General features: G+C 44.8%; 1 protein-coding gene across 2 annotated transcripts; it reads right to left on the bottom strand.

The window, feature by feature from the left end:
* Positions 1-2,427: 2,427 nt before the first annotated feature.
* On the bottom strand, positions 2,428-27,037 carry LOC149439180 (NACHT, LRR and PYD domains-containing protein 3-like). 2 transcript variants are annotated; one of them, XM_089659373.1, is made up of 11 exons: positions 26,970-27,037; positions 21,903-21,967; positions 19,728-19,891; positions 18,304-18,481; positions 16,837-16,902; positions 10,271-11,945; positions 8,462-8,548; positions 7,078-7,248; positions 5,491-5,661; positions 3,858-4,022; positions 2,428-3,109 (listed from the first exon to the last, which is right to left on the bottom strand). In XM_089659373.1, exons 2-11 carry the CDS (start codon positions 21,931-21,933, stop codon positions 3,025-3,027), a joined length of 2,793 nt encoding a protein of 930 aa, XP_089515499.1. In that variant the 5' UTR covers positions 21,934-21,967; positions 26,970-27,037; the 3' UTR covers positions 2,428-3,024. The 2 variants fall into 2 exon arrangements, with proteins under 2 accessions (XP_089515499.1, XP_089515500.1); XM_089659374.1 differs by lacking the exon at positions 26,970-27,037 and adding an exon at positions 24,069-24,140.
* Positions 27,038-27,357: the final 320 nt, after the last annotated feature.

Here is a 27,357-nt window from a genome sequence, read left to right as displayed (position 1 = left end):
GTATCAGTGGGAGGAATAGTGCCCCATCATTGGTGTCAGTGGGAGGAATAGTGCCCCATCATTGGTGTCAGTGGGAGGAAGAGTGCCCTAACACTGATATTAGTGGAAGGAATGGTGCCCCATCATTGGTGTCAGTGGGAGGAATAGTGCCCCATCATTGGTATCAGTGGGAGGAATAGTGCCCCATCATTGGTATCAGTGGGAGGAATAGTGCCCCATCATTGGTATCAGTGGGAGGAATAGTGCCCTATCATTGGTATCAGGGGGGAGGAATAGTACCCCATCATTGGTATCAGTAGGAGGAATAGTGCCCCATCATTGGTATCAGGGGGGAGGAATAGTGCCCCATCATTGGTGTCAGTGGGAGGAATAGTGCCCCATCATTGGTGTCAGTAGGAGGAATAGTTCCCCATCATTGGCATCAGTGGGAGGAATAGTGCCCCATCATTGGTATCAGTAGGAGGAATAGTTCCCCATCATTGGCATCAGTGGGAGGAATAGTGCCCCATCATTGGTATCAGTGGGAGGAATAGTGCCCCATCATTGGTGTCAGTGGGAGGAATAGTGCCCCATCATTGGTGTCAGTGGGAGGAATAGTGCCCCATCATTGGTGTCAGTAGGAGGAATAGTTCCCCATCATTGGCATCAGTGGGAGGAATAGTGCCCCATCATTGGTATCAGTGGGGAGGAATAGTGTCCCGTCACTGGCGTCAGTGGGAGGAATAGTGCCCCGTCATTGGTGTCAGTGGGAGGAATAGTGCCCCATCATTGGTGTCCGTGGGAGGAATAGTGCCCCATCATTGGCGTCAGTGGGAGGAATAGTGCCCCATCATTGGCGTCCGTGGGAGGAATAGTGCCCCATCATTGGCGTCCGTGGGAGGAATAGTGCCCCATCATTGGTATTAGTGGGAGGAATAGTGCCCCATCATTGGTGTCAGTGGGAGGAATAGCACCCCATCATTGGTGTCAGTGGGAGGAATAGCGCCCCATCATTGGTGTCCGTGGGAGGAATAGTGCCCCATCATTGGCGTCAGTGGGAGGAATAGTGCCCCATCATTGGTATCAGTGGGAGGAATAGTGCCCCATCATTGGTATCAGTGGGAGGAATAGTGCCCCTTCATTGGTATCAGTGGGAGGAATAGTTCCCCATCATTGGTTTCAGTGGGAGGAATAATGCCCCATCATTGGTGTCAGTGGGAGGAATAGTGCCCCATCATTGGTGTCAGTGGGAGGAATAGTGCCCCATCATTGGTATCAGTTGGAAGAATAGATAAAGGCAAGCAAAGGGTTGCATTCAGCCCCAGGGCCGCAGTTTGGAGACCATTGCTCTAGATGTACTAGAATTTTGTCTATCGCTCAAAAGTTTGGTAAATAATTATAATGATTTAAGTATTACATCTATACAATGTATTTAAATGTTTGCATTGACGGGTCTGTATAGGACGGGTGTCGGCAACCCGCGGCTCCAGAGCCGCATGCGGCTCTTTTTCACCTTTGCTGCGGCTCCGGAGCACACTGCCCACCAGGTGACAGGCAATAGGGTTGCCGTAGCTCAGTGGTCGGCAAGCCGCGGCTCTTTACACATTTTAATGCGGCTCTTCTGTGTGCCGGGTGCCCGCTCCCCTCCCTCCTCTCGGGCGGCCGCCCCAAAAGTCAGGACTCTGTAGCTAGCCCAGCAATGGGCAAATTATGGCCCGGCGGACCTTTTAATCCAGTCCGCGGAGCGTGGCAAACATTGGCTGTCAGGATGTAGGCGGGGCAACGTGACAAACTCCTCTCCTCTCAAAGTCCGCCCTGAAGACCGGAACGGCGCGGGAACACGGCGAGAGGAACGCACGGAGCAAAGGTAAGTGAATTGACACAATATGGGGAATGAATTACTATATGAGGGATGAATTACTATAGGGGGGATGAATTACTATGGGGGATGAATTACTATATGGGGGATGAATTACTATGGGGGATGAATTACTATATGGGGGATGTATTACTATATGGGGGATGAATTACTATAGGGGGGATGAATTACTATAGGGGGGATGAATTACTATATGGGGGATGAATTACTATGGGGGATGAATTACTATGGGGGATGAATTACTATATGGGGGATGAATTACTATGGGGGATGAATTACTATGGGGGATGAATTACTATATGGGGGATGAATTACTATATGGGGTATGAATTACTATGGGGGATGAATTACTATGGGGGATGAATTACTATATGGGGTATGAATTACTATATGGGGTATGAATTACTATATGGGGGATGAATTACTATGGGGGATGAATTACTATGGGGGATGAATTACTATATGGGGGATGAATTACTATATGGGGGATGAATTACTATATGGGGGATGAATTACTATGGGGGATGAATTACTATGGGGGATGAATTACTATATGGGGGATGAATTACTATATGGGGGATGAATTACTATGGGGGATGAATTACTATATGGGGGATGAATTACTATATGGGGGATGAATTACTATATGGGGGATGTATTTTCAGTTTTAAAAATGTGGCTCTCAAAATAAATTTCAATCGTGGTTTTGGCGAGATTTGGCTCAGTTGAAAAAAAAGGTTGCCCACCACTGGCCTAAGGCTATGATTGTGATTATGACGATACACTGTGGCCCTGATTAACCCTTTGCTTACTGGGCCCTTAAACCCCCTTCATGACCAGAGCGCTTTTTGCAATATATGTAGTGTCGGATTTGTTTTAAATGTTGCAATGGTTTTGCGTCTCCCAGTCTTTTTTTCCCTTCGGAAACGGGTCCAAGTGGCTCTTTATATCTTAAAGGTTGCAGACCCCTGGTATAGGTGAAGGTTTAAAGTCTCATCATCATGACAAGTGTATGGGTCTCATATTGCATGGAATGTACAAGTCTCATCAGAGTTTCATCCCCACACCACATTTGCGGAGCTCATCGTCACAGTGAATGTATCATCATGGCAATTGTACAACTCTTATTGTCACAACTGTTCACATGTCCATTGAGTTCAACCAACTTAAATATAAAGGCCTGGTTTCTGAGCTTCCAGCTCTTGCAACGATCTTCTGTCTTCAAAGGACAGGCTGTCATTAAGATAGAGGCTAGAAGGAAGAAGGATAGAAAATGAGCAGATATTAAAATATTTCCACAGTTGTTATAAAGCAAAACATTACTCAACAAGCCACCATGTCCATTAAAAAGGAATGTATAGGACAAAGTAAGTCAAGGTTTTTGTTTAGTTTTGGATGGAGTGAAAATAGGTTGGAACTTCTGTTAGGTTTTTGATGTATTTAAACCCACCAGGGAGATTTCCCTTCACTTCCTATGTCAGAGGAACAAGAGGAAGTAGGTGGAGCACTCCCCAAGTTTAGCACACATGCCACCTCCTTAGGCAGTTGTAACCATGACATCTGATTTCCTTGTTGGATGATTTCCCTCACAACCTGTTCTGGTGACGACTATTAAAGTTATAATATTCCATTTCTTTCTCTTCCCTAGCCAAGTCGTCATGGAACATGGCAGTTACAGGGTTGGGACAAAACATATGACATCGTCAGGGGTGCCTTGCAATGGTTGTCACACTGATAAAGGAAGAGGAAAAATAGCTGATCTGCTGCCAGGATGAAACAAGTATACTGTTTATCATCTTTTAAATTTTGCCCATAGTTATAGTTTAACTATAGCTTTTTTCTTTCCTCCACTTTTATACCAAACCTTGGATAGTATTCGCACAATATGGCACTATTCTGAGAAGATAAGGTGCCACCCAATTGACATTTGAAAACTTTTTTACCAAAGTATAAAAACCCCTCAATCTCCTCGTCGTTGTTTGGTGTTGGTTCTACATACCTGACCCTCTTCAGGTTGGGTGATTTTAGGATGAGCTCTCGGAGGTAAGGGGTTGAGGCACCCGTAAGGCTATTCCTCCTCAGGTCTAGATATGTGAGGTTCTTATTGTTACTCAGAGGCATCATCAATCGGAAGTGTTCATCATCTAGTAAAATATCCTGTAGCCTGACCGAAAGGAGAAAAAAGCATCATGTCTTCCCCAAATTGGTTTTGCTCATTTTTAAAAATAATATTGAGAATATGCAAGTTTAGCTTTTGTTCTTTTCAGTTCTCCCTATTCCTTCTTTGCTCTCCCCATTACATTCTTCTTTCATTTCCTTCCACCATTCCTCTCTTCTCCTCCCCCATTCCCTCCCCTCTCTCCATTCCTCTCCATTCCACTCTCCTCTGTCAGGGCGCGAGGAGCCAGCCACACAAGGAGGTGCAATTAAAGGTAGGTTTATTAATATCAAAATAAGGCAAGAGTCTATGCAAGTCCAACAGCGGAAATCGTAGCCAAAGCCGGGATCAAGAGCCAGGAAGAATCGTCGCCAGAGCCGGGATCAGGAGCCAGGAAGAATCGTCGCCAGAGCCGGGATCAGGAGCCAGGAAGAATCGTCACCAGAGCCGGGATCAGGAGCCAGGAAGAATCGTCACCAGAGCCGGGATCAGGAGCCAGGAAGAATCGTCACCAGAGCCGGGATCAGGAGCCAGGAAGAATCGTCACCAGAGCCGGGATCAGGAGCCAGGAAGAATCGTCGCCAGAGCCGGGATCAGGAGCCAGGAAGAATCGTCGCCAGAGTCGGGATCAGGAGCCAGGAAGAATCGTCGCCAGAGTCGGGATCAGGAGCCAGGAAGAATCGTCACCAGAGCCGGGATCAGGAGCCAGGAAGAATGGTCACCAGAGCCGGGATCAGGAGCCAGGAAGAATCGTCACCAGAGCTGGGATCAGGAGCCAGGAAGAATGGTCACCAGAGCCGGGATCGGGAGCCAGGAGGAGTCTTAGCCAAAGCCGAGTCGGTATCCAGGAAAGCAATGTGTAGCTAAACAGGAGCTTGCTGCTGTGCAAGAGACAGGACACGAATGCAATGGACAGCTACACACAGCAGACTTATATGTGATAAGCCGCCACCTCCTGGGGGAGGAGCCGCAGAGGGCTGAAAGCATAAAGGATCCCACAATGCTTTGCAGACACCTAAGATGGATGTCAGCACATGGAGCAGCACAAGCTCTGAGGAAAGGTAGGTCCTTGACATCCTCTCCACTCCCTTTCCTCTCCCTTCCCTTTTCTCTCTCCTCTCCTATCCTGGGCTTCTTTCTCTCACTCTTCCTCTCCATTTCCTTCCTCCCTTCCCTACTATTTCTTAATATTTTCTTCTTTCCTACCTCACTCCCTTCCCCTCCTTCCTTCATTTCCTCTCTTCCTTATCCTTCCCATCCTACCAAAGTAACAGAATTTCTCTTTAATGATGACCCATACAGCTGCCTATACTTACATTTCCTCTGCTCCCTCACTGCTCTATTTTCCCAAAGGAAGACAAAGTAAAAAGGACTCACCCCATGTAACATCGATACTTGACGATCACCAACGACACATCCCACATGGTAAGAAAGAGAGCAAGTCAAATGCACTGTATAGTGATGATATACTCACATCAACTGCTCCACCATGCAGGTTGGACTGGACAAAGCCTGCATCAGGTCACCAAAGTATGGACAGATCAAATAATTGAACGATAGGGTGAGTATCTTCAGAGACTGGTTACTTCTTATTCCTGATGCCAAAAGGGAGCAAGAAGTGTCCATCAGCCAGTTGCTGCACAAACTGGAGGAAGAAAAAGAAATGTAAGAGCATGGGAATGATGAAGCATGTATCAATTTGTGTGTGATATCCCTTCAGTCATATCTGACTCTCAGCCAGTACGAAGCACCAGGAGCTACCTCATCATTTGCACCGTTGGGTGCCTTTTCAAAATTCCGGTAAGCAAAGTCCCGTGGTAAACCTTCTTGAAATATTCTACTTATCCTCAAGCATTAAGAGTCACAGATTAAAGATGCATCTGACAAACTGCGTCCCTAGAGCAATGGTCAAGAAGCTTACCAGGATCTTCAAGGAACATTCTCCTGGATCAATCCAGAGCAAGGAGGATTGCTAGAAAGCCCCCACTCTTAAGCCTCTGAACTGAACAAGGAAAAAGGCCTAGATCTAGATGCATAGAACATTTCCTGCTACTGTCAGAAGATTCTGGCTCCTGGAGACAAGCCTGTTCAGCATTCTGTTGAACAGGGCTATTGTAGGACCCCCCAAAAAAAGGTTTTCCTCCTGCAATGCAGGTCCTGGATTGAACCTAGGTGTATGGACTGCTTCTCCATACCCAGAAGCCATTAGAAGATAAAACCTGATATCCAATGGACCACACTTGAGATGAGCACAGCAAACAAGACTAGAACCTAAAATTGCTTCAGAATTCAACCTACCATTCTTGTTAAAGCAAGATCTTATGTTCCTTCTTGAAAATAGAGGTGTGTTAGAACTGTGACATTATCCAGCTGGATTCAGATCAAGTGACCTGCCAAGGAAATGATCCACTGATGTTGAATGAACCACCTTTTCTGGAACTACAGGATGTAGACCAGGAGACAAGAAACCTCAAATGATAGGATCCCCCACCTGGTTTTCAGAAACAGAAAATTTGGTCTGATCAGCAGGGGTGGACTGACAACTCATGGGGCCCCCAGGCAATAGGAGATAATGGGATCCCTGTGTCCTTGCCCAAACTCAAAAAAGCCTATGAAAAAGGTACCAGGGGCATCTTATGGGGCCCCCTACTGACCCCCTGCCCTCGGGCGGTGCCCGAGTTTCCAAATGGTCAGTCCGCCCCTGCTGATCAGTAACTCTTGGTCAGTCCACCCCTGCTGATCAGCTTTTTGACAACAGCGGAAGGAAGAGCTGAGACAGCTTGGGAAAGACTGGAAGAATGGGAGTGCAATGAAGAAGGTGAACCCTTGATATATGACTTGTCTGTCATGCAACGGATAAGAGACGAGTAAATCCCTGACTGAAGAACAATGACAGCCATAAGACCCCGAGTATCAGTTTAACATATGAACCTTAAAAACATTGAACAAAGACCATTATAGTTTTCCTTTCCTGTTGAATTTTTCATCAGATCAGACATGTTGGTAAACACCCACAACCAATCCCAGCAAATGCCTTCTAATTTGCATGCATTCTACTCACTCCAGTTCCTCTAATTTACAGGAAGGACTGGACAAAGCTGTCATCAGGTCACCAAAGTGAGGCCCATCCAGTCTGTTATTGGACAATCGAAGTATTCGTAGTGACTTGTTGGCACTGATTGCAGGTCCAAAATATGAGCATGCCCGGTCTGTTAGTCCAGTGGCTGCCAAACTACAGGAAAGGAATATAAAACAAATCTGATTTAAAAAAATGTGTTCTTTTTATTTCCCTGGACTGCAGATTTCAAGTGTAATTTACTGTCTATGCCAGTGGTCTCCAAACTGGCCCGCGGGCCAGATGCGGCTCTTTGCTTGGCTTTATCCAGCCCTTAGGGCACTGTTTCTTACAAGGCACTTTTCCTCCCACTGACACCAATGATGAGGCACCATGTCGTCCACTGACACTAACAATGGGGCATAATACCTCCCACTGACACCAACAAGGGGCACTATTCCTCCCACTGATACCAATGATGGGGCACTATTCCTCCCACATAGACCAATGATGAGGCACAATTCCTCCCACAGACACCGATGATGGGGTACTATTCCATCCACTGATACCAACAATGGGACACCATTCCTCCCACTGATACCAATGATGGGGCACTTTTCCTCCCACTGACACCAATGATGAGGCACCATGTCATCCACTGACACTAACAATGGGGCATAATACCTCCCCCTGACACTGACACCAATGAGCGGGCACTATTCTTCCCACTGATACCAATGATGGGGCACTATTCTTCCCACTGATACCAATGATGGGGCACTATTCCTCCCACAGAGACTGATGATGGGGCACTATTCTACCCACTGATACTAACAATGGGACTCCATTCCTCCAACTGATACCAGTGATGGAGCACTATTCCTCCCACTGATACCAATGATGGGGCACTATTCCTCCCACTGACACCAATGATGGGGCACTATTCCTCCCACTGATACCAATGATGGGGCACTATTCATCCCACTGATACCAATGATGGGGCACTATTCCTCCCACTGACACCAATGATGGGGCACTATTCCTCCCACTTATACCAATGACGGGGCACTATTCCTCCCACAGAGACAGATGATGGGGCACTATTCCTCCCACTGACACCAATGATGGAGCACTATTCCTCCCACTGATACCAATGATGGGGCACTATTCCTCCCACTGATACCAATGATGGGGCACTATTCCTCCCACTGATACCAATGATGGGGCACTATTCCTCCCACTGATACCAATGATGGGGCACTATTCCTCCCACTGACACCAATGATGGGGCACTATTCCTCTCACTGATACCAAGAATGGGACACCACTCTTCCCACTTGTACAATGTTGGGCATTGAATTATACAATCACATATGATAAGACAACTTACGACAGAGTGTGTATCTTGCAGTCAGGATGTTTTAATGCTGAACATATCAATTCGGCTGCATCATCTCCGAATCTACAGTCAGTGAATCTATAAGGAGATGAATAAGAGACATTTCAGTACTATATACAAAAAATCCATTGTGCAACTACTCCCATATACATTACTATCCTCCCTGCAAGAGATTTTGTAATTGTGATCGGCTTCGTGATCTGCAAGATAGCACAACCAGGCCCTCAACCTCCACTGAAGAAGCAGCACACTTGGTGAAGAACATATGACTAGCCTGCTGACTGTCTAGTGAAGGAGTAGCAGTAGACTGATTTAGCCATCCCTCTGCTTATTCTGCTCTCTCTTCCTGTCAGTGCGCCCAATGTACAACAGCTGATTGGCTCCCAGTGTTTCCCTCCATTTCTCTGCCTGCATAACCTATCCTACCCTTCTAGTACAAAGGAAGTAATATTAGAGTTGTAGTTTCCCCCTTAGTTCCAGCCTGATAATTTACAAGGGTCACATGTTTAGGAAAGAGGAGTGATAAATAGCGGGGTTGTAAAAAAGATTACTGTGAAAAACCAGTAAAATTAATAACTAATCAATATGGATGTTGGACTTCTAGAAAATGGCAACTGCATTGGAAGAATTGCATAGAAAGGGAAGTGGTGGGAGCCCCAGTGTCTGTCTTCCCTCTTCCTATCAGCCCCTTACTTCCCCTTCCCCCAGGAACACACACATATTGTATACACTGCCCCCAGAGGACTGACTGGGCTCTACAGGCTGCACTGGTGGGAGACAGAAGAGGTCAGAGAGCCTCTCCTCTTCTCTGCCTGTCCCTGCAAAAGTGAGGAGCAGGAACAGTTCAGAACGGTCGAATGTCTATTATGTTGGGCTGCAGTGATAGGGGTGCTGGAAGACTGGGGTCTCAGAGTCAGGGGTTCAGATAGGTGCAGTGTCTGGTATCTTGGGGTTCAGTGGCAGGGGTGCTGGGAGGATGGGAGCTTCAGAGTCAGGGTTTTAGATAGGTGCAGTTTCTGGTACGTTTGGGTGCAGTAATAGGGGTGCTGGGAGTCTGGCAAGTTCAGAGTTAGGGGTTCAGAAAGGTGCAGTGTCTGGTATATTTGGGTGCAGTGATAGGGGTTCTGGGAGTCTGGCAAGTTCAGAGTCAGGGGTTCAGAAAGGTGCAGTGTCTGGTATGTTTGGGTGCAGTGACGGGGTGCTGGGAGCCTGGCAAGTCTTGAGTTCAGATAGGTGCAGTGTCTGGGTTGTTGACGTGCAGTAACAGGGACTCTGGGAGGCATTGGGGTTCAAGGGGATTCAGTGTTAGAAGTTCTTGGTGGCAGGAAATGTCAGGAGACAGGGTGCCAAAAGCACTTGGTTCTTCAAGGGCCCAAATTCAAAAGCCATCTATATGTACGTCTGCGGAAAGGCTTCTCTGACTAAGTGCCACCCGATATGGTGCGGCTCCTGGACAGCATTGTCCACTGATCTAAGGTACGTGAAAGGATATTTAGTTAGAATGGGGAAAAAGGTCATCAGGATTAAGTTATCTGTAATTATAATTAGCCTTTAGGCCCCCTTCAGACCTAAGCGCTGTAGTAATGTGTGTTTAACAGCAACACGTGGTACTCTCTGTGTTGCGGGACAGACTGTCGCTAAATGCCAGATCCACTCTGGGGAGTGTACAGTGTTTGGGACAACCCAAAATAATGCCAATACCCTGTGCAGTAGCACCAGGAAGTTAATAAAATTGCCTTCCTTAACATCAAGATCTTTTGACATTCACAAGACATAAGAAGACGTGCATTTATATTGTACCTTATGCTATGTATTTTATGTAGAGCAGGTCCAAATCTCTCAACATCGTCCCTCTGAAGGTTACATTGTCCTAGGCCAAGAACTTCAATTTCTTCAAAGGACTGAATTGTAAAAGACACCACAGAGCAGTCCAGAGGGGTCAGGTTGACTTGACCAAAGTTAAAACTTCTGAATGATCCTAGGCATTCTGAACAAAATGCCTTATTCTGTTGCTCAAAGAATTTAAAACATATACTCAAGAGCCTTGTTTTTTCCAAAGGGTCTAATTCTGTAACCTCTTGTTGAAGCCAAGTGAGGACATCCTTGGCAGCATCGGACGACAAATCTCCCAGATAAGGCTCCAAAATGGTCCTGGTGGAGATATCGGAGAGACCACAAAGGAACGAGAGAAATAATTCACCATAGTTATCTTTGAAGGACTTGGCTCTTTCAAGTGAGTCATGTAACTTCTCAGGAGAATAATCAATATAATGGACCAAGGCAGCCAAAAATTCCTGGGTGATGGGGTGAAGGAAGGAGAAGGATGCCTCTGGGGAACATGTGTATTCTTTCATTAATCCTGGTAAAAGTTTTGAGGTCCTGTCCACGTTAAACTGTGCGAAGGTGTGTTTTTTAAATTTGGTAATGCGGTTTATAACTCCATGTTCTGCCATCCACCCGATAGATGTCAACAGACTCCGAGCAGTGAATTTATCTGGACCAAGATTGGACAGAACATCAGCAATGAAGGCCGCAAAGAGCTGCGTCAGAGTTTTCGGCAGTGATGGCATCATTTGGTCATCATTGGTTGGTTGACCTTTGAAGCACTTTGATAGCACTGTGCAGATGATCCAGCAGTACGATGGGTTGTAACAGAAGGTGTTCAGCACACTGTTTTCCCTCAGAAAACCCAAAACTTTGTCTGATATTTCTTTGTTCATGAAGAATCTTTCAATGTAAAGCTGACTTTCTTTTGGTAAGAATCCAATGACCTCCAGTGTTCTCTTGCAAATGTTAATATTCTTTCCCGCTAACCTGTCTGGTTGGCTGGTCATAAGAAAACGACAGCCCTTGAGTAGAGTCTGTTTTGCCAAACCAACCACAACCGCTCCAACATTTGCCACTTGTTTTATATCATGGGGCAGCTGGCCTGATTTAAACTTTATTTCATGAACACTTTCATCCAGGCCATCAAAGATAAAGAGCAACCTTTCTGGATTCTGTAAAATGTTCCCAAGTTGATTCTCTAAATATGGATATTCCTGAAGGATCATTGACTCCAAGTTGATCTTTTCTAAATTGTTGAGATCCCGAAACCTCAAGAAGAAGATGAAAGAAAACCTCTGATAGAATTTTCCATTTGCCCAATCACAAACCAGCTTCTGTAGTAGCGTTGTCTTCCCTATTCCTGGCACACCAGTCACCATCACTGCATGCGGTTCACATTTTAGCCATTGGCACCAGCGGAACAGTCTGTAAGGAGAAACACTTCCTACGGGATTTCGAAAGTAATCTTTATGTTTTGCTGCTGTCTCTAGAAGCTTGTATTTCGCTGATCTATGAAAGGGGCGGACATGGGATGCAATCAAATCCATGTAACGATCAGAAACATAAAACTCCTTATTCTGTCCTGTAGACTCTGAGGGTTTTGGTATAGCAGTTTGTAGCAGATGTTGTTTGTGATGTTCTTGTATTTCTGCCAAAGCAAAATATAATATCAATACAATTATAAAAGAAAAAATAAATGAGTTGAGGGTGTCCAAAGATTTATATGCCAATTTGTTTTACACCAGAACGACCAGCCTATTTTTTTCTTTTTTTGGCCAGGTGGTCATGTGTTCTAAGCTGACCACAAACTGCACGACATTAACTGAACGTGCAGAATAGAACCATCTAAAGATGTCTTTGGGTCTAGATGCCATTGTGAAGAGAAACACTCAGGTCACCTGAGCATTCATGACCTCTCCTTCCAAGAGTGGATCCCAGCCATACATGGATCAAAATTCGGTCAGTTTAGCAGAGGCCAGCTGAATTTTGTTCTATGTATGGGCAGTCTGATTGTGCAGACCAGGGGCGGACTGACCATTTGGAAACTCGGGCACTGCCCGAGGGCCCGGGGTCAGTAGGGGGCCCCATGAGATGCCCCTGGTACCTTTTTCATAGGCTTTTTTGAGTTTGGGCAAGGACACAGGGGCCCCATGATCCCCTATTGCCCAGGGGCCCCATGAGTTGTCAGTCCACCCCTGGTACAGACGTTGATCTACCAGTCAATTTCTGTACAACCGCCCTGTCAGATTTTTGCCACTCGATCAGTGCTGCTGGCTATAGGTAGTGCTAATCAGTGTGAAATAATGGCGAGGAAATCTCCCTTTCAGACTACAAAGGTTCAGAAGGAGGATTCCCACATCCACGTTGAGTGTAGATGGGGGAATCGAGTTGTTATTTTTTGTTCAACCCACAGGTTAAATGGAAAAGAAATGACTCCTCTAAGGGCTGCTTTAATTACAGATGGAACACAAGGGTCTGAGCCAGCCCCTGGCTTCATTAGATGTCTTGAATATTCTCACAGCAAGATCTTCCTGCCATACTTGCATACACAATTTTGTCAAAAGTATTGGGGCACCTGCCTTTCCACGCACATGAACTTTAATGGCCCCCCAGTCTTAGTTCGTAGGGTTCAATATTGGGTTGGCCCCGCCCTTTGCAGCTATAACAGCTTCAACTCTTCTGGGAAGGCCGTCCACAAGGTTTAGGAGGGTGTCTATGGGAAGGTTTGACCATTCTTCAAGAAGTGCATTTCTGAGGTCAGGCACTGATGTCGGACAAGTAGGACTGACTCACAGTCTCTGCTCTAATTCATCCTAAAGGTGTTTTATGTGGTTGAGCTCAGGACTCCAAGTGTCAGTGTGTCATTGTTCTGGAACCCCCAAGTGTCATCTTGAGTTGGCCTGCCCTTTGCAGCTTCAACTCTTCTGGGAAGGCCGTCCACAAGGTTTAAGAGGGTGTCTATGGGAAGGTTGGACCATTCTTCCAGAAGCACATTTGTCAGGTCAGGCACTGATGTCGGGGGAGGAGGCCTGGCTCGCAGTCTCCGCTCTAATTCATCCCAAAGGTGTTCTGTGGGGTTGAGGTCAGGACTCTGTGCAGGCCAGTCAAGTTCCCCCACTCCAGACTCGTCCATCCATGTCTTTATGGAACTTGCTTTGTGCACTGGTGCGCAGTCATGTTGGAACAGGAAGGGGCCATCCCCAAACTCTTCCCACAAAGTTGGGAACATGATATTGTCCCAAATGTCTTGGTATGCTGATGCCTTAAGAGTTCCCTTCACTGTAACTAAGGGGCCAAGCCCAACCCCTGAAAAACAACCCCACACCATAATCCCCCTCCACCAAACTTTACACTTGGCACAATGCAGTCAGGTAAGTACCGTTCTCCTGGGAACTACCAAACCCAGAGATGTTTTTCTTCAGATTGCCAGACAGAGAAGCGTGATTGGTCACTCCAGAGAACGTCTCCACCGCTCTAGAGTCCAGTGGCGGCGTGCTTTACACCACTGCATCCGACGCTTTGCATTGCACTTGGTGATGTAAAGCTTGGATGCAGCTGCTCGGCCATGGAAACCCATTCCATGAAGGTCTCTATGCACTGTTGCTGTGCTAATCTGAAGGCCACATGAAGTTTGGAGGTCTTTAGCTATTGACTCTGCAGACAGTTGGCGACTTCTGCGCACTGTGCGCTTCAGCATGCGCTGACCCCGCCCTGTCATGTGACATGGCCTACCACTTGGTGGCTGAGTTGCTGTTGTTCCCAGTTACTTCCACTTTGTTATAATCCCACTAACAGTTGAGTGTGGAATATTTAGTAGCCAGGAAATGTCACGGATGGACTTATTGCCCAGGTGACCACCTATCACGGGACCACGCTTGGAGTCACTGAGCTCCTGAGAGCGGCCCATTCTTTCACCAATGTTTGTAGAAGCAGTCTGCATGCCTAGGGGCTTGATTGTATACACCTGTGTCCATGGAGCTGAACACATTGGAACACCTGAATCCAATGATTTGGAGGGAGGGGACAATACTTTTGGCAATATAGTGTAAGCTGTGGTGGTGGCATTTAGTTGAACCTGTTGCCTTGCTCTGCATTGGCAAAAAAAAAATTTTATTTAATGTTTTTTTTGTTTTTTAGCCTTTGTTTATGAAGCTGTTTAGAAGAATGTTAAGAGGGGCTTTTGAAAGGTCTTCTACCTTGCGCCCATGATGGCTCTCTGTGCCATGGGGGTCCTATTACCTTACCTTATAACCTTATGCTACAAATGACCTGCAATGACAGGAGAAGACAACCTCGCTCCGCTCAAAGCACTCTACCCTCTGCTCCATTGGCCAATAGGCAATGGCTTCAAGTGGTCTGCTACCTGCTCCACAGTCATAACTTGAGATGCTGGTCAGCTACCTTTCTGATCTCTTAAGACAACCTGGCTTTGTGCCTTGTTTGTCCTGAACGTTGAACCCTTTGCTCCTCACATGTACTTCCTACTAAAGCCATGCCTTTGCACTTCCTGTTTGCAAGAATATTGTGCTCTCTGCAGCCAATGTCTCGCTCTTGTCTTTCTTACTGCTGTCCGTATCTTTACTACCACTCCTTACCAACCTTCGGCTTGTTCCTCAACTACGCTTCTGCTTGATCCCAACCTGCAACTGCTTATTACTGTACTTTGGCTTGTTTACTGATTATGCTACTTCTTGATTCCTACCTGCTATATCTGCTGTTGGACCACGGCTGGTCCTCCTCCTGGTGGGGTGACCCTGAGGCCTACAACCTGGTACTACCAAAACTCATCTACACCCAATGGTACATTTAGGTTTTGTGCTGCCCATTTTTCCAGAAGTGCATTTGTGAGGTCAGGCACTGATGTTGGACGAGAAGGTCTGGCTCGCAGTCTTCTCTCTAAATCATCCCAAAGGTGTTCTTTGGGTTTGTGGTCAGGACTCTGTGCAGGACAGTCAAGTTCCTCCACCCCAAATTGGCTCCTCCATGTCTTTATAGACCTTGCTTTGTGCACTGGTGCGCAGTCATGTTAGAACAGGTAAGGTCCATCTCCAAACTCTTCAAAGATTGTCTTTCCCCCAAGGACACAAACCAACATTACCCACGGAGGGAGCCTGACATTGACCAACAACACCCTTTCCCACCACCTGGGAGAGCCTTCCATTAACCACCCCCTACCTCAAGGCAACAGAGAGAAAGACACTCTTCACAGCTCTGGGAATGAGAGTCAGGCTCTATATACACCATCAAGGAAACTGCAGCCTCTTTTGGATCCCACCTGGTTCTCAAGGTGTACATGTCCCTTCTTCCAGCCCTTCTTCTGGGGGGAGGTGCTGCCCCCTCTGAAAAATTTCACCCTAGGCAACTGCCTTGTTTGCCTTGTGGTAAATACACCCCTGTCTACACCATCAGGAGTTCTGGTGAAAACTGGTTAGTGCTCAGACCACACACTTCGGGCGAGCCTGCATCATCGGCCAAGGTGACCCGCCTGTGCACTTATCCAGCTGGTCAGTGGGAGCTTCTCTACTGCTATAGCTACTGGCCTCCAAGCCTGACCCCTGACCGTGAGACTGTAACTTATTTCATTCTATTATTAAGCTCTTGAGAGAGTAAAACATGTTAGAAGGCAGAAGTGCAGATGGAACAGCCTCTCTCCTGGAAAGTAATAATACATTTTCATACTAGGCTCTTATGATGGAGTGTATCTTCTTTTTCTTTGTTGGAAGGTTATGAATGACAGAAGTAGGTGTCACACAGGATGCCTGCATTACCCATTGGCTGGGACTTGGCCTAGGGTGCTGTTTTTTTTTCACTTTTTGCACCAAAACTAGCCTTACGGCACTGCATTATATGTACAAATTTGGCGCTGGAGGGGTATATTAGAGCTATAAAGAAGTCCATAAAGTTCATCAAAAAAGTCCAAGTGGGGGACTATTAGTGTTCACAATGCCAATATATTGCAGACGGCAGAATCAGTGGCAGCACCCTCAGTCAAAGCTGAACTCTGCAAAAGAAAAGAAAGAAGAGGGGCGCCCGACTAAGTGCAGCATTAAGTATACAATTTATTTGCCAAATGACAATTGGCAACTCACAAGAAATAAAAAGGAAATAAGAATTTCACCAGACGTAGTCCAGACTTCCGGGAAGTGATGGAAGACAAGAGGTATCCATGCGTCAAGTTGAAGCTGAGGTCTTAGGAAGAAGCTCCGCTTCGAAACGCACGTCATCACGTTCCCACGCTGACGTCACGCCATTTGCATTCCAAGGAGACCTTTCCAGCCATAACCTGAAGCATCAACTTGACGCAAGGTTACCACTTGTCCTCCATCGCATCCCGGGAATCTGGAGTTCAGCTTTGGTCTGAGGGTGCTGCCACTGATGCTGCCGTTTGACATATATTGCCATTGTGAACACTAATAGTCCCCCACTTGGACTATTTTGATGGACTCTTGATGGGCGCCCCTCTTCTTTCTTTTCTTTCTTCTTTCTTTTCTATGGCATTGCATTGGCTTTCCAACCAACGAACATCCTCTAACATTTACCTTTCAGCTCTGGAGTCAGAGGGTGTCCATTCCGGTCCAGTAATATCTGTTGCATCAGACTGTCCCCTAAACAAATGGAAATCACAAAATATATGAAAAATATTTTTAAAAATACATTTTCAAATATATATGTATATATATTGAAATATATTGTATACGGCCAAAATTGTATATATATATATATATAGATATATATATCTATATATATATATATCTATATAGATATATATATATATATATATATATATATATATATATCTATATATATCTATAGATATCTATCTATCTATCTATCTATCTATCTATCTATCTATCTATCTATCTATATATATATATACTGTATGCTGAAATGCTTTTTTTTATATATTACCAAATATCTGAACATTATTTTTCAAATGACATCTTTTCAAATATACTGTATGTCTTTAAAAATACATTTAATCTACATTTTTGGAATGCATTTACAAATAAATGCGTCAACATACGTTAAAAAGACTTTTCTATATGTTAAAAAAAATCTGAAGAATACATTTAAAAAATATATTTAAAAAAAATATATTTTTCATATATTTTGTAATATATAAAAAATGCATTTCAACATACAGTATATATATATATATATATATATATATATAATTCTGGTAACGAGTATGAAATGAGTAACGATATGAATCAATCCGAAATGAAACAAATGTTTTCAAGGAAAATATGATGGAAATATCCTGTGAGCCACTATAAGTATTTAGTCTAGGATAAGTTCGCGAGCTCCTAGCTATATTCTCATTAAATATACTGAAAATAACAAATTGAAAGTAAAAATGATGCCGCGCCCTTATATTATGACCATGAATAAATAAATAAAATCAATTTTTAAATAATATTAATTCAGTAATTAAATAATAAATGATTTGTCAAAATATAAAATGTGCAACTCATTATTATAGAGATATATAATACATCAATTATGAAGAAGAAAAAAAATAAATAAATAAAAAAAATTCCAAATTATATAAATAAAATAATCAAAAATATAAAAATATATATAATTAAAATTAATTAATAAAAATATATATACTTTTTTTTAATTATTTACCTAATTTTAATTATTAATTTTAAGTATATATATTTTTATTAATTAATTTTAATTATATATATTTTTATATTTTTGATTATTTTATTTATATAATTTGGATTTTTTTTTTTTCTTCTTCTTCATAATTGATGTATTATATATCTCTATAATAATGAGTTGCACATTTTATATTTTTATATTTTGACAAATCAAGGGCAATCATTTATTATTTAATTACTGAATTAATATTATTTAAAAATTGATTTTATTTATTTATTCATGGTTATAATATAAGGGTGCGGCATAATTTTTACTTTAAACAAATGTTTTCGTTCTGCACATGTCTAGTCAGTGAATATATCGGATCAGCACACAGGATGTCACATTTCAGTTACCGAATCGATCCAATTCGTCTCGCAGCGCATACAAAGGATCAGGGGGGTTGAAAAACTGCAGATTGTAGATCCCTTCCAAGAACCCCATGATGGACTCTCTTCCAGCCTCCAGGATTTCTTGTAGCAGCTTCCCGGAGAACATGAAGGGTCCAAGGTCGCTCCTCATCTGGAGGTATATCTAGAATAGAATGTGACTGGTTTCAGGGAAAATAAACAGAAGCAACATATTTGTGAATATAATCGGTTTCATCGTCCCGAAGAGACTCCTCCCACCACCCTGCCTAAAATCTGAAGATGGCTTCATGGAAGAGTCATGTAGAGCGGGGGGGGGGGGGGGGGACATCAGATGTCAAGAGACCCCCTACCATTAAAAGTCAAGAGTCCCCCTTACACTTGCTCCTGCCAGAAAAAAAGCTGGCGGTGGAGCAGGGAAGCAGAAAGTGCAGGGTCTGGAGGAGGACCAGAGGAGGGCTGAAGTCAGTTGCCAGAGTCTACTGAATGCTGAGACCAGGGGAGGCAGAGACAACTACTGTAGAAGTAGTTCTGTCCTCTCTTTTGCTGACTGCTGAGACGTGGGGGGGGGGGGGTAGAGAGGAGCCTCTCCACAGCTGTGTGGAGAAGCACAGGATCTGGCGGAGGAGTTCTGTCCTCCTCTCTGCTGCTGACTGCTGAGACAGGGGGTGGCAGAGACGAGCCTCTCCATGACTGCACAGAGAAGCACAGGTGCTGGCAGAGGAGTTCTGTCCTCCTCTCTGTTGCTGACTGCTGAGATGGGGGGGCACAGCCGAGCCTTTCCACACGACTGCACAGAAGAGCACAGGATCTGGCGGAGGAGTTCTGTCCTCTTCTCTGTTGCTGACTGCTGATAATGGGGGGGGGGGGGCACAGACGAGCCTTTCCATGACTGCACAGAGAAGCACAGGATCTGGCTGAGGAGTTCTGTGCTCCTCTCTGCTGCTGACACAAGGTGGGGGTAAAGGCAAGGGGGGTGCCACAGCTGTTGGTGTGAGGGCCACATGAAATGGCCCAGTGGGCCAGATTTGGCCAGCATGCCTCGTGTTTGACACATGTGACGTAGACACAGACATACACAGTATATAACATTTTCTGAAAGATTTATATCTTGGTAAAGACTTAAATAAAAAAAAAAAAAAAAAGCTAATTAGTTAAAAATGTAATTTACACAAACAAATAACGTATCTCCGCCTCCTTTGGACCAATCTATGTGAGTTGTAATAAAGAGACCGAGAGTCTGAAAGAAAGCAGCTTCTGCCGTCCTCTCCTTAGATACCCCGCGGTGCTCTGCGATTTATTTGTCTTTTATTTTAAGTTTTTCCTTTCATTTTCTTTTTGCTAGCGCTTGTTGCTGACCTGCCGCTCCGAGCTTTGATGGCCGTAAAAGTCAGCACATTTTCCCTAGTTACCTCCTTATTGAGGATATTCCGAGATTCCATGTGCTCCAACAGTTGTTTGATTTCGGAGGCGGACGTCACGATGTAGATCAGGTCGTTTTTAAAATAGTCGCAGATGAGTTGAAGTTCGTTGAAGTCGCGCTGAGCCAGCAGCTGATGGAACTCTTCCTGTGTGTCTGGATAAAAAGAGGACAAAACAAACGTTTTCTTTATCTATAGATCAGTTGTAGCTTCTGGGGATCTATTGTCACTGAAGGGGATCTATTTTTGTGTGGTGATCTACTGTTCCTGGACGGGGTCTATTGTTACTGGTGGGAGGTCTATTGTTGATGGGAGTCAGTTGTTGCTGGAAGAGATCTAATGTTGAGGGAGGGGTCTATTGTTTCTAGCTGCTGGAGAGTCTATTGATGCTGGCTGCTGTGAGATCTGTTGTAGCTTCTGGGGTCTATTGTTGCTGGGGTGGTATTTTGTTTTGGGGACCCATTGTTGCTGGAAGAATTTATTGTTTTAAGGAGGAGGGCCTATTGCTGCTGGCTGCAGGGGATCTATTTTTCTGCTTTTCTTGTTACCATTCCATACATTCCAATTGATTAGCATCACAAAATGATACTTGGCTCTGTATTCTCTAAAAGAAGAGGAATTGGGAGGTGGGTGGGGGGTAGAACCCAATGACAGTGCTTGGAGGTGGGTAGGAGGTGGAACCAGGTGATAGTGCTTGGAGGTGGGTAGGGGGTGTAACCAAGTGATGGTGCTTGGAGTTGGGTAGGGGGTGGAACCAAGTGACGATGCTCGGAGGTGGGTAGGAGGTAGAACCAAGTGTCAGTGCTCAGAGGTGGTTAGGGGGTGGAACCAAGTGATGGTGCTCGGATGTGGGTAAGGGGTGGAACCAAGTGATGGTGCTTGGAGGTGGGTAGGGGGTGGAACCAAGTGATGGTGCTTGGAGGTGGGTAGGGGGTGGAACCAAGTGATGGTGCCCGAAGGTGGGTAGGGGGTGGAACCAAGTGATGGTGCTCGGAGGTGGGTAGGGGGTGGAACCAAGCGACGGTGCTCGGAGGTTGGTACGCGGTGGAACCAAGTGACGGTGCTCGGAGGTGGGTAGGGGTGGAACCAAATGATGGTGCTTGAAGGTGGGTAGGGGGTAGAACCAAGTGATGGTGCTCGGAGGTGGGTAAGGGGTGGAAGCAAGTGGCCGTGCTCGGAGGTTGGTGTGAGGTGGAACCAAGTGACCGTGCTCGGAGGTGGGTGTGAGGTGGAACCAAGTGACAGTGCTTGAAGGTGGGTAGGGGGTGGAACCAAGTGATAGTGCTCAGAGGTGGGTAGGGGGTGGAACCAAGTGATGGTGCTCGGAGGTGGGTAGGAGGTTGAATCAAGTGACGGTGCTCAGAGGTGGGTAGGGGGTGGAACCAAGTGATGGTGCTCGGAGGTGGGTAGGAGGTTGAATCAAGTGACGGTGCTCGGAGGTGGGTAGGGGGTGGAACCAAGTGACGGTGCTCGGTGGTGGGTAGGGGGTGGAACTAAGTGATGGTGCTCAGAGGTGGGTAGGGGGTGGAACCAAGCGGCAGTGCTATGAGGTAAGTAGTGGGTAGAACCAAGTGATGGTGCTCGGTGGTGGGTAGGGGGTGGAACTAAGTGATGGTGCTCAGAGGTGGGTAGGGGCTGGAACCAAGCGGCAGTGCTATGAGGTGAGTAGTGGGAAGAACCAAGCGACGGTGCTCGGACGTGGGTAGCTCAAAATATAGGCTCTTCAGCAGGACACCTTACTTTTCTTTTAGGCCTGGTTCACATGAGTAAGATGCTATTTTTTTCTGATTTCAGGTGCAATTATATAATGTGGCTTCTTTGAGATTTTCACTCGATTTTGTGAACCTACTACTGCTACTACTTTTGAGGGACCAAGGATTTGCCTCGGAGGAGAATTCTGAGTTTAAAAAAAATTAAATTGCTTTCCAAATCAGAATCCCATGTGCGTACGAATTCTGTGCCTTTCCATTGAAGTCTATAGGTCCAAAATCGCACTGGGATCACACCAAAGTAGAACGTGGACCTTTGCAGAAATGGCTCTGTGCCGAGTCGCATTGATGGCACCGTTCAAAACAATGTAATTCCCATTACAATTCGATTCTGTACGACTGAAGTTGCATTAGAGATCAACACAAGCTGAACATAGCAAATAGGTAGAGGACCTACCATCACTGTATCTTGAAGGCATCTGACCCATCTCCTATTCTAGCAGAGCAAACAGGAAACCAAACCTATAAAACAAAAATATAAATGATATATATGTAATGGGGGGGGGGGGTCTATCACAATCCAAATCCACCTGTTTTTTTAATGCTGGGGGCATTGACCATACTGCAGAAAGAGAGACTTAGGTAGTGATCATGCTAGATGTTTCTTGGTGTTCCTCACTCTGCTCACTTTCCTTCACAGAACCCCATTGCCTCATGTATCTGAGCGTTCCTCTTGCGCCTCTCCAGATTTCATGGATAGGACATCACTAGGACTCAGGTTAATGGACATTCCACTTTAACCTCTTCCATGTAAATAGTAGATCACCTATCTCCTCTATGTCATTGGGTTATCCTGGGGGTACTTTCTGATTTTGCAAAACAAGGGCTCCCAATGTGGACATTACACGCAGGTTTGTGGCCCCATCTGTTTCTACAGGGATCTTTACCATCTTTGGACATCTCTGTGGTCTTACTCAACAACCATGGTCAGGACCCCATTGCCTCATGCATGCCACTCCAGATTATCATGAATAGGGACATCAGATTTATGGACATACCACTAGTGTATCTTCCATGTGAACAGCAGATCACCTATCCCCCTCCCTCTCTTGGCTTTCCTTGGGGTACCTTCTTATTTTGCAACACAAAGGTCTCCAAAGTGGCCCATTACACCGAGGTTCTGTGGCCCCCATCTGCTTCTCCAGTGGTATCTACCATCTTTGGACATCTCTCTGGTCTTACTCAACCCTCTTCCACTTTGGAAGAACTGCATTACCTACAGACCAGGTGTTCTCTTATGATGTATACAGGCCTGGCTCGCAGTCTCCGTTCTAATTCATCCCAAAGTTGTTCTATGGGGTTGAGGTCAGGACTCTGTGCAGCCAGTCAAGTTCCTCCACCCCAAACTGGCTCCTCCGTGTCTTTATGGATCTTGCTTTGTGCACTGGTGCGCAGTCATGTTGGAACAGGAAGGGGCCATCCCCAAACTCTTCCCACAAAGTTGGGAGCATGAAATTGTCCAAAATGTCTTGGCATGCTGACACCTTAAGTGTTCCCTTCACTGGCACTAGGGGGCCAAACCCAACCCCTGAAAAACAACCCCACACCATAATCCCCCCTCCACCAAACTTTACACTTGGCACAATGCAGTCAGGCAAGTACCGTTCTCCTGGCCACCGCCAAACTCAGACACGTCCATCGGATTGCCAGACAGAAAAGTGTGATTGGTCACTCCAGAGAACACGTCTCCACTGCTCTAGAGTCCAGTGGCGGTGTGCTTTACACCACGGCATCCGACGCTTTGCATTGCACTTGGTGATGTAAAGCTTGGATGCAGCTGCTCGGCCATGGAAACACATTCCATGAAGCTCTCTACACACTGTTGTTGGGCTCATCTGAAGGCCACACCAAGTTTGGAGGTCTTTAGCTATTGACTCTGCAGACAGTTGGCGACTTCTGCGCACTGTGCGCTTCAGCATGTGCTGACCCTGCCCTGTCATGTGACGTGGCCTACCACTTGGTGGCTGAGTTGCTGTTGTTCCCAGTTGCTTCCACTTTGTTATAATCCCACTAACAGTTGAACGTGGAATATTTAGTAGCCAGGAAATGTCACGGATGGACTTATTGCCCAGGTGGCCACCTATCACGGGACCACGCTTGGAGTCACTGAGCTCCTGAGAGCGACCCATTCTTTCACCAATGTTTGTAGAAGCCGTCTGCATGCCTAGGGGCTTGATTGTATACACCTGTGTCCATGGAGGGGATTGGAACACCTGAATCACATGATTGGGAGGGGATAGGAACACCTGAATCGCATGATTGGGAGGGGATTGGAACACCTGAATCACATGATTGGGAGGGGATTGGAACACCTGAATCACATGATTGGGAGGGGATTGGAACACCTGAATCACATGATTGGGAGGGAGGGGCCAATACTTTTGACAATATAGTGTACCTCTATAGACTGTAAATGCATGTGGACTGTATCTCCGGTTACATCTCGTTACCTCGTCTGTTTTGCTGCCCTACCTATTTATGATTTGAGTGTTTTCCAGTCAATATTCAAATTCCCCGATCGTTTAAACGACGCCCCCCAGACAGTAAAAACGAATAATGTTACCGGCAAAGTTTATCGTCCTCTAAAGTCCAATCTTGGGGGACACCTTGCGCTTTGTGCTCTCCCGGTACTTCCTGGTCAGACTCTGATCACTCACCACACCCAGGAATTTACCTTCCCCAGCCTGTCCGCACAGATGTGTAAATACGTCAATGCACCCGTTCACTGCCAGAGCCCTCTCTGTGCTTTTTTGCACACGTAAAAAAAAAAATAATAATTTTAGGTCTGAAGATTAGTAAGAAACCCCGAAAAAAACACTTTGCTAAATGCAGACACCCCGGAGAATACAACAGAGGAAGTTCCAATTTTTTTTTATGTCCCGTGCATATTAGCTAGACATGTGCAGCACGAAAAAAAAAATTGTTTGATATTATTTAATATTAAAATAATTCATTTCATTAAATGTGTTTACTTCATTTCTGGAATTCGTTTCGTTTTCAAATTCGATTCGACTGAATTGGAAAAAAGCTCAAAATCCGCATTCGAATTGGCATTCAAATTCTAATTGATTCTATTCTAAATTAAAATTTTGGGAGTTGGTTATATTCTTTCTATTTTATTCTACTCTTTTCTATGCTATTCAAATCTATTCAAATTTATTCTATTCGAGTTTCGGAAGACAGTTATATTATATTTTATTCTATTCTATTTTTTTTCTATTCTATTCAAATTCAAATTTATTCTATTCAAAATTCAAATGTCGGAAGACAGTTATATTCTCTTTTATTCTATTTTATTATTTTATTATTTTTTATTCTATTTTTTTCTATTTTACTCAATTCTTTTCTATTCTAATCTATTCACGTTTATTCTATTCTATTGTTTTTTTCTATTCTATTCAAATTCAAATTGATTCTATTCAAAATTCAAATTTCGGAAGACAGTTACAATCTCTTTTATTCTATTCTATTTTTTTCTATTCTATTAAAATTTTTTTTCTATTTTATTTTAGTCTTTTCTATTTTAATCTGCTCAATTCTTTTATATTGCATTCTATTCTATTTTATTGTTTTTCTATTCTTTTTTATTGTATTCTTTTATGTTCTACTCTATTCTTTTCAAATTTCGTCCAAATTTTATTTCAGATTTGTTACTATTGTACGTCGTACATTCAGAGACATCCGAATAACCAAAAATTTGTTCGAATTCGGAACAAAATGAATCACATATGTCTAATATTAGCGCAGTGGTTCACGAAACTTAAAATGTCAGTAAAAAAACTCAACCAAAGTTAATATTAGGGCGCACCAACGCAATGCACGTCTTGCACAATTTGGTCGAAGAAGAAGGAGGAGGAGGAGGAGAAGAAGAAGAAGAAGAGGAAGAAAAAGGAGTTGGAGGAGAAGAAGAATAAGGAGGAGGAGGTGAAGGAGAAGAAAAGAAGGAGGAGGAGAAGAAGGAGAAGAAGGAGGAGGAGAAGAAGAAGAAGGAGGAGGAGAAGGAGGAGAAGAAGAAGAAGGAGGAGGAGAAGAAGGAGGAGAAGGAGGAGGAGAAGAAGGAGGAGGAGAAGGAGGAGAAGAAGGAGAATGAGGAGGAGAAGGAGGAGGAGAAAAAGAAGAAGAAGAAGGAGGAGGAGAAGAAGGAGGAGAAGAAGGAGAAGAAGAAGGAGAAGAGGAAGAAGAAGAAGGAGAAGAAGGAGAAGAAGAAGAAGGAGGAGGAGAAGAAGGAGGAGAAGGAGGAGAAGAAGAAGAAGGAGGAGGAGAAGAAGGAGGAGAAGGAGGAGGAGAAGAAGAAGGAGGAGGAGGAGAAGGAGGAGAAGAAGAAGGAGGAGGAGAAGAAGGAGAAGGAGGAGGAGAAAAAAAAGAAGAAGAAGGAGGAGAAGAAGGAGGAGAAGGAGAAGAAGGAGAAGAAGAAGGAGGAGAAGAAGGAGAAGAAGAAGGAGAAGAAGAAAGGAGGAGGAGGAATATTTTATTCTATTCTTTTCTATGCTATTTAAATCTAGGAGGAGGAAGAGGAGGAGGAGAAGAAGAAGAAGAAGATCCAAAATGGATACATTGTTGCAACTGCAAGACTTTTCATATAAAATATAATAGCAGAGCTCTCTGCAAGGGACAGAAGTAATTATAGGGTTAAATGCCGGCCGTAGACGGGACGAAAATCGGGCAATTTTTTTACCGTTGGTGGTAATGTCGGCCGATCGAACGACCGATTTTTCGTTTTTTTTTTATAAAAAAACGGCCGGTTTTTGCCCCGTCTATGGCCTGCAAGACAGCTAAACAAATTCTCCTTACTGATCAGCCTGCAACAGAGGATCTGTGAGTGGCAACAATTATTCTAAAGTCTCCTCCTGTACATCTGATGTCAGCTCTTGATTGGGATTATCACAGGGGGTACAGGGTCAGCAACCACTCCAATCCTTAATAACATAGCATATATGCTGGAAGGATCTGTGTCATCTTCAACTGCACACAGATTTTCCAGAGTTTAATGTTCCTCAACAACCCCCCTAATGGGGCCCCTTCACTCCCTGGCTCCATTGCTGCTATGGCTATTGTTACATCACCTCAACTAACATGCTTTATCCAACAGAATCAGATTACAGGAGGGGGGGTGAGGAATTACAAAAAAGCCAAGAAACTTATTCCATGATATAGTTACATAGTTAGTCTGGCTGGAAAAAGACAAAAGTCCATCCAGTTCAACCATTAAAAAAAACCAACTTATTATCCTACACCCACAGTTGATCCAGAGGGAGGCAAAAAACCCCCCAGCAAAGCACGATCCAATTTGCTCCTGCTTGGAAAACAATTCCTTCCTGATCCCCCGAGAGGCAATCGGATATTCCCTGGATCAACTTTACCTATAAATGTTATATCCAGTTATATTCTGTGTATCTAGGAAAGAATCCATGATAAAGTCCGGATGCTTTCCGATAGACCGCATTAGCAGATCAGTCTGCTTTACCTGTATGTAATTGTGAAGACACAGATCTGGGCGGCTCTGAAAATGGATGGTGTCAGCAGGAAGGAGCAGGAGCAGGGGGAAGAGGAGGAGGGAAAGATGACTACAATGTAACCACAGCTGTTACTTTCACTTTCAGAACATTCCATAGCCGGATCACACAGATACTCCATCCCTCGTAATATCAGAGGGCAGAGCTGGTGAGGTGTAGAACAGGGGCGGACTGACAACTCCTGGGGCCCCCGGGCAATAGGGAATCATGGGGCCCCTGTGTCCTTGCCCACACTCAAAGCACACCCAAAAAAGCCTATAAAAGGTACCAGGGGCATTTCATGGGGCCCCTAATGACCCCGGGCCCTCGGGCAGTGCCCGAGTGCTCGAATGGTCAGTC

Source organism: Staurois parvus, unplaced genomic scaffold (genome assembly GCF_062004578.1).
Source record: "Staurois parvus isolate SC_StPar_1 unplaced genomic scaffold, SC_StPar_1.0 ptg001150l, whole genome shotgun sequence".
Lineage (NCBI taxonomy): Eukaryota > Metazoa > Chordata > Amphibia > Anura > Ranidae > Staurois > Staurois parvus.
Note: the sequence above shows the minus strand (reverse complement) of the source record. Positions and strands in the feature narration are given on the sequence as shown.

Bases quoted from the DNA above. Each gene is read 5' to 3' on its own strand.
- LOC149439180 (XM_089659373.1), bottom strand. From the start codon at position 21,933: ATGGGTCAGATGCCTTCAAGATACAGTGATG. The intron at 19,892-21,902 runs GTAGGTCCTCTA...CTTTTTATCCAG, and splicing joins GCCTTCAAGATACAGTGATG to ACACACAGGAAGAGTTCCAT. The intron at 8,549-10,270 runs GTACAATATAAA...ATCTCCTTATAG, and splicing joins CATAAAATACATAGCATAAG to ATTCACTGACTGTAGATTCG.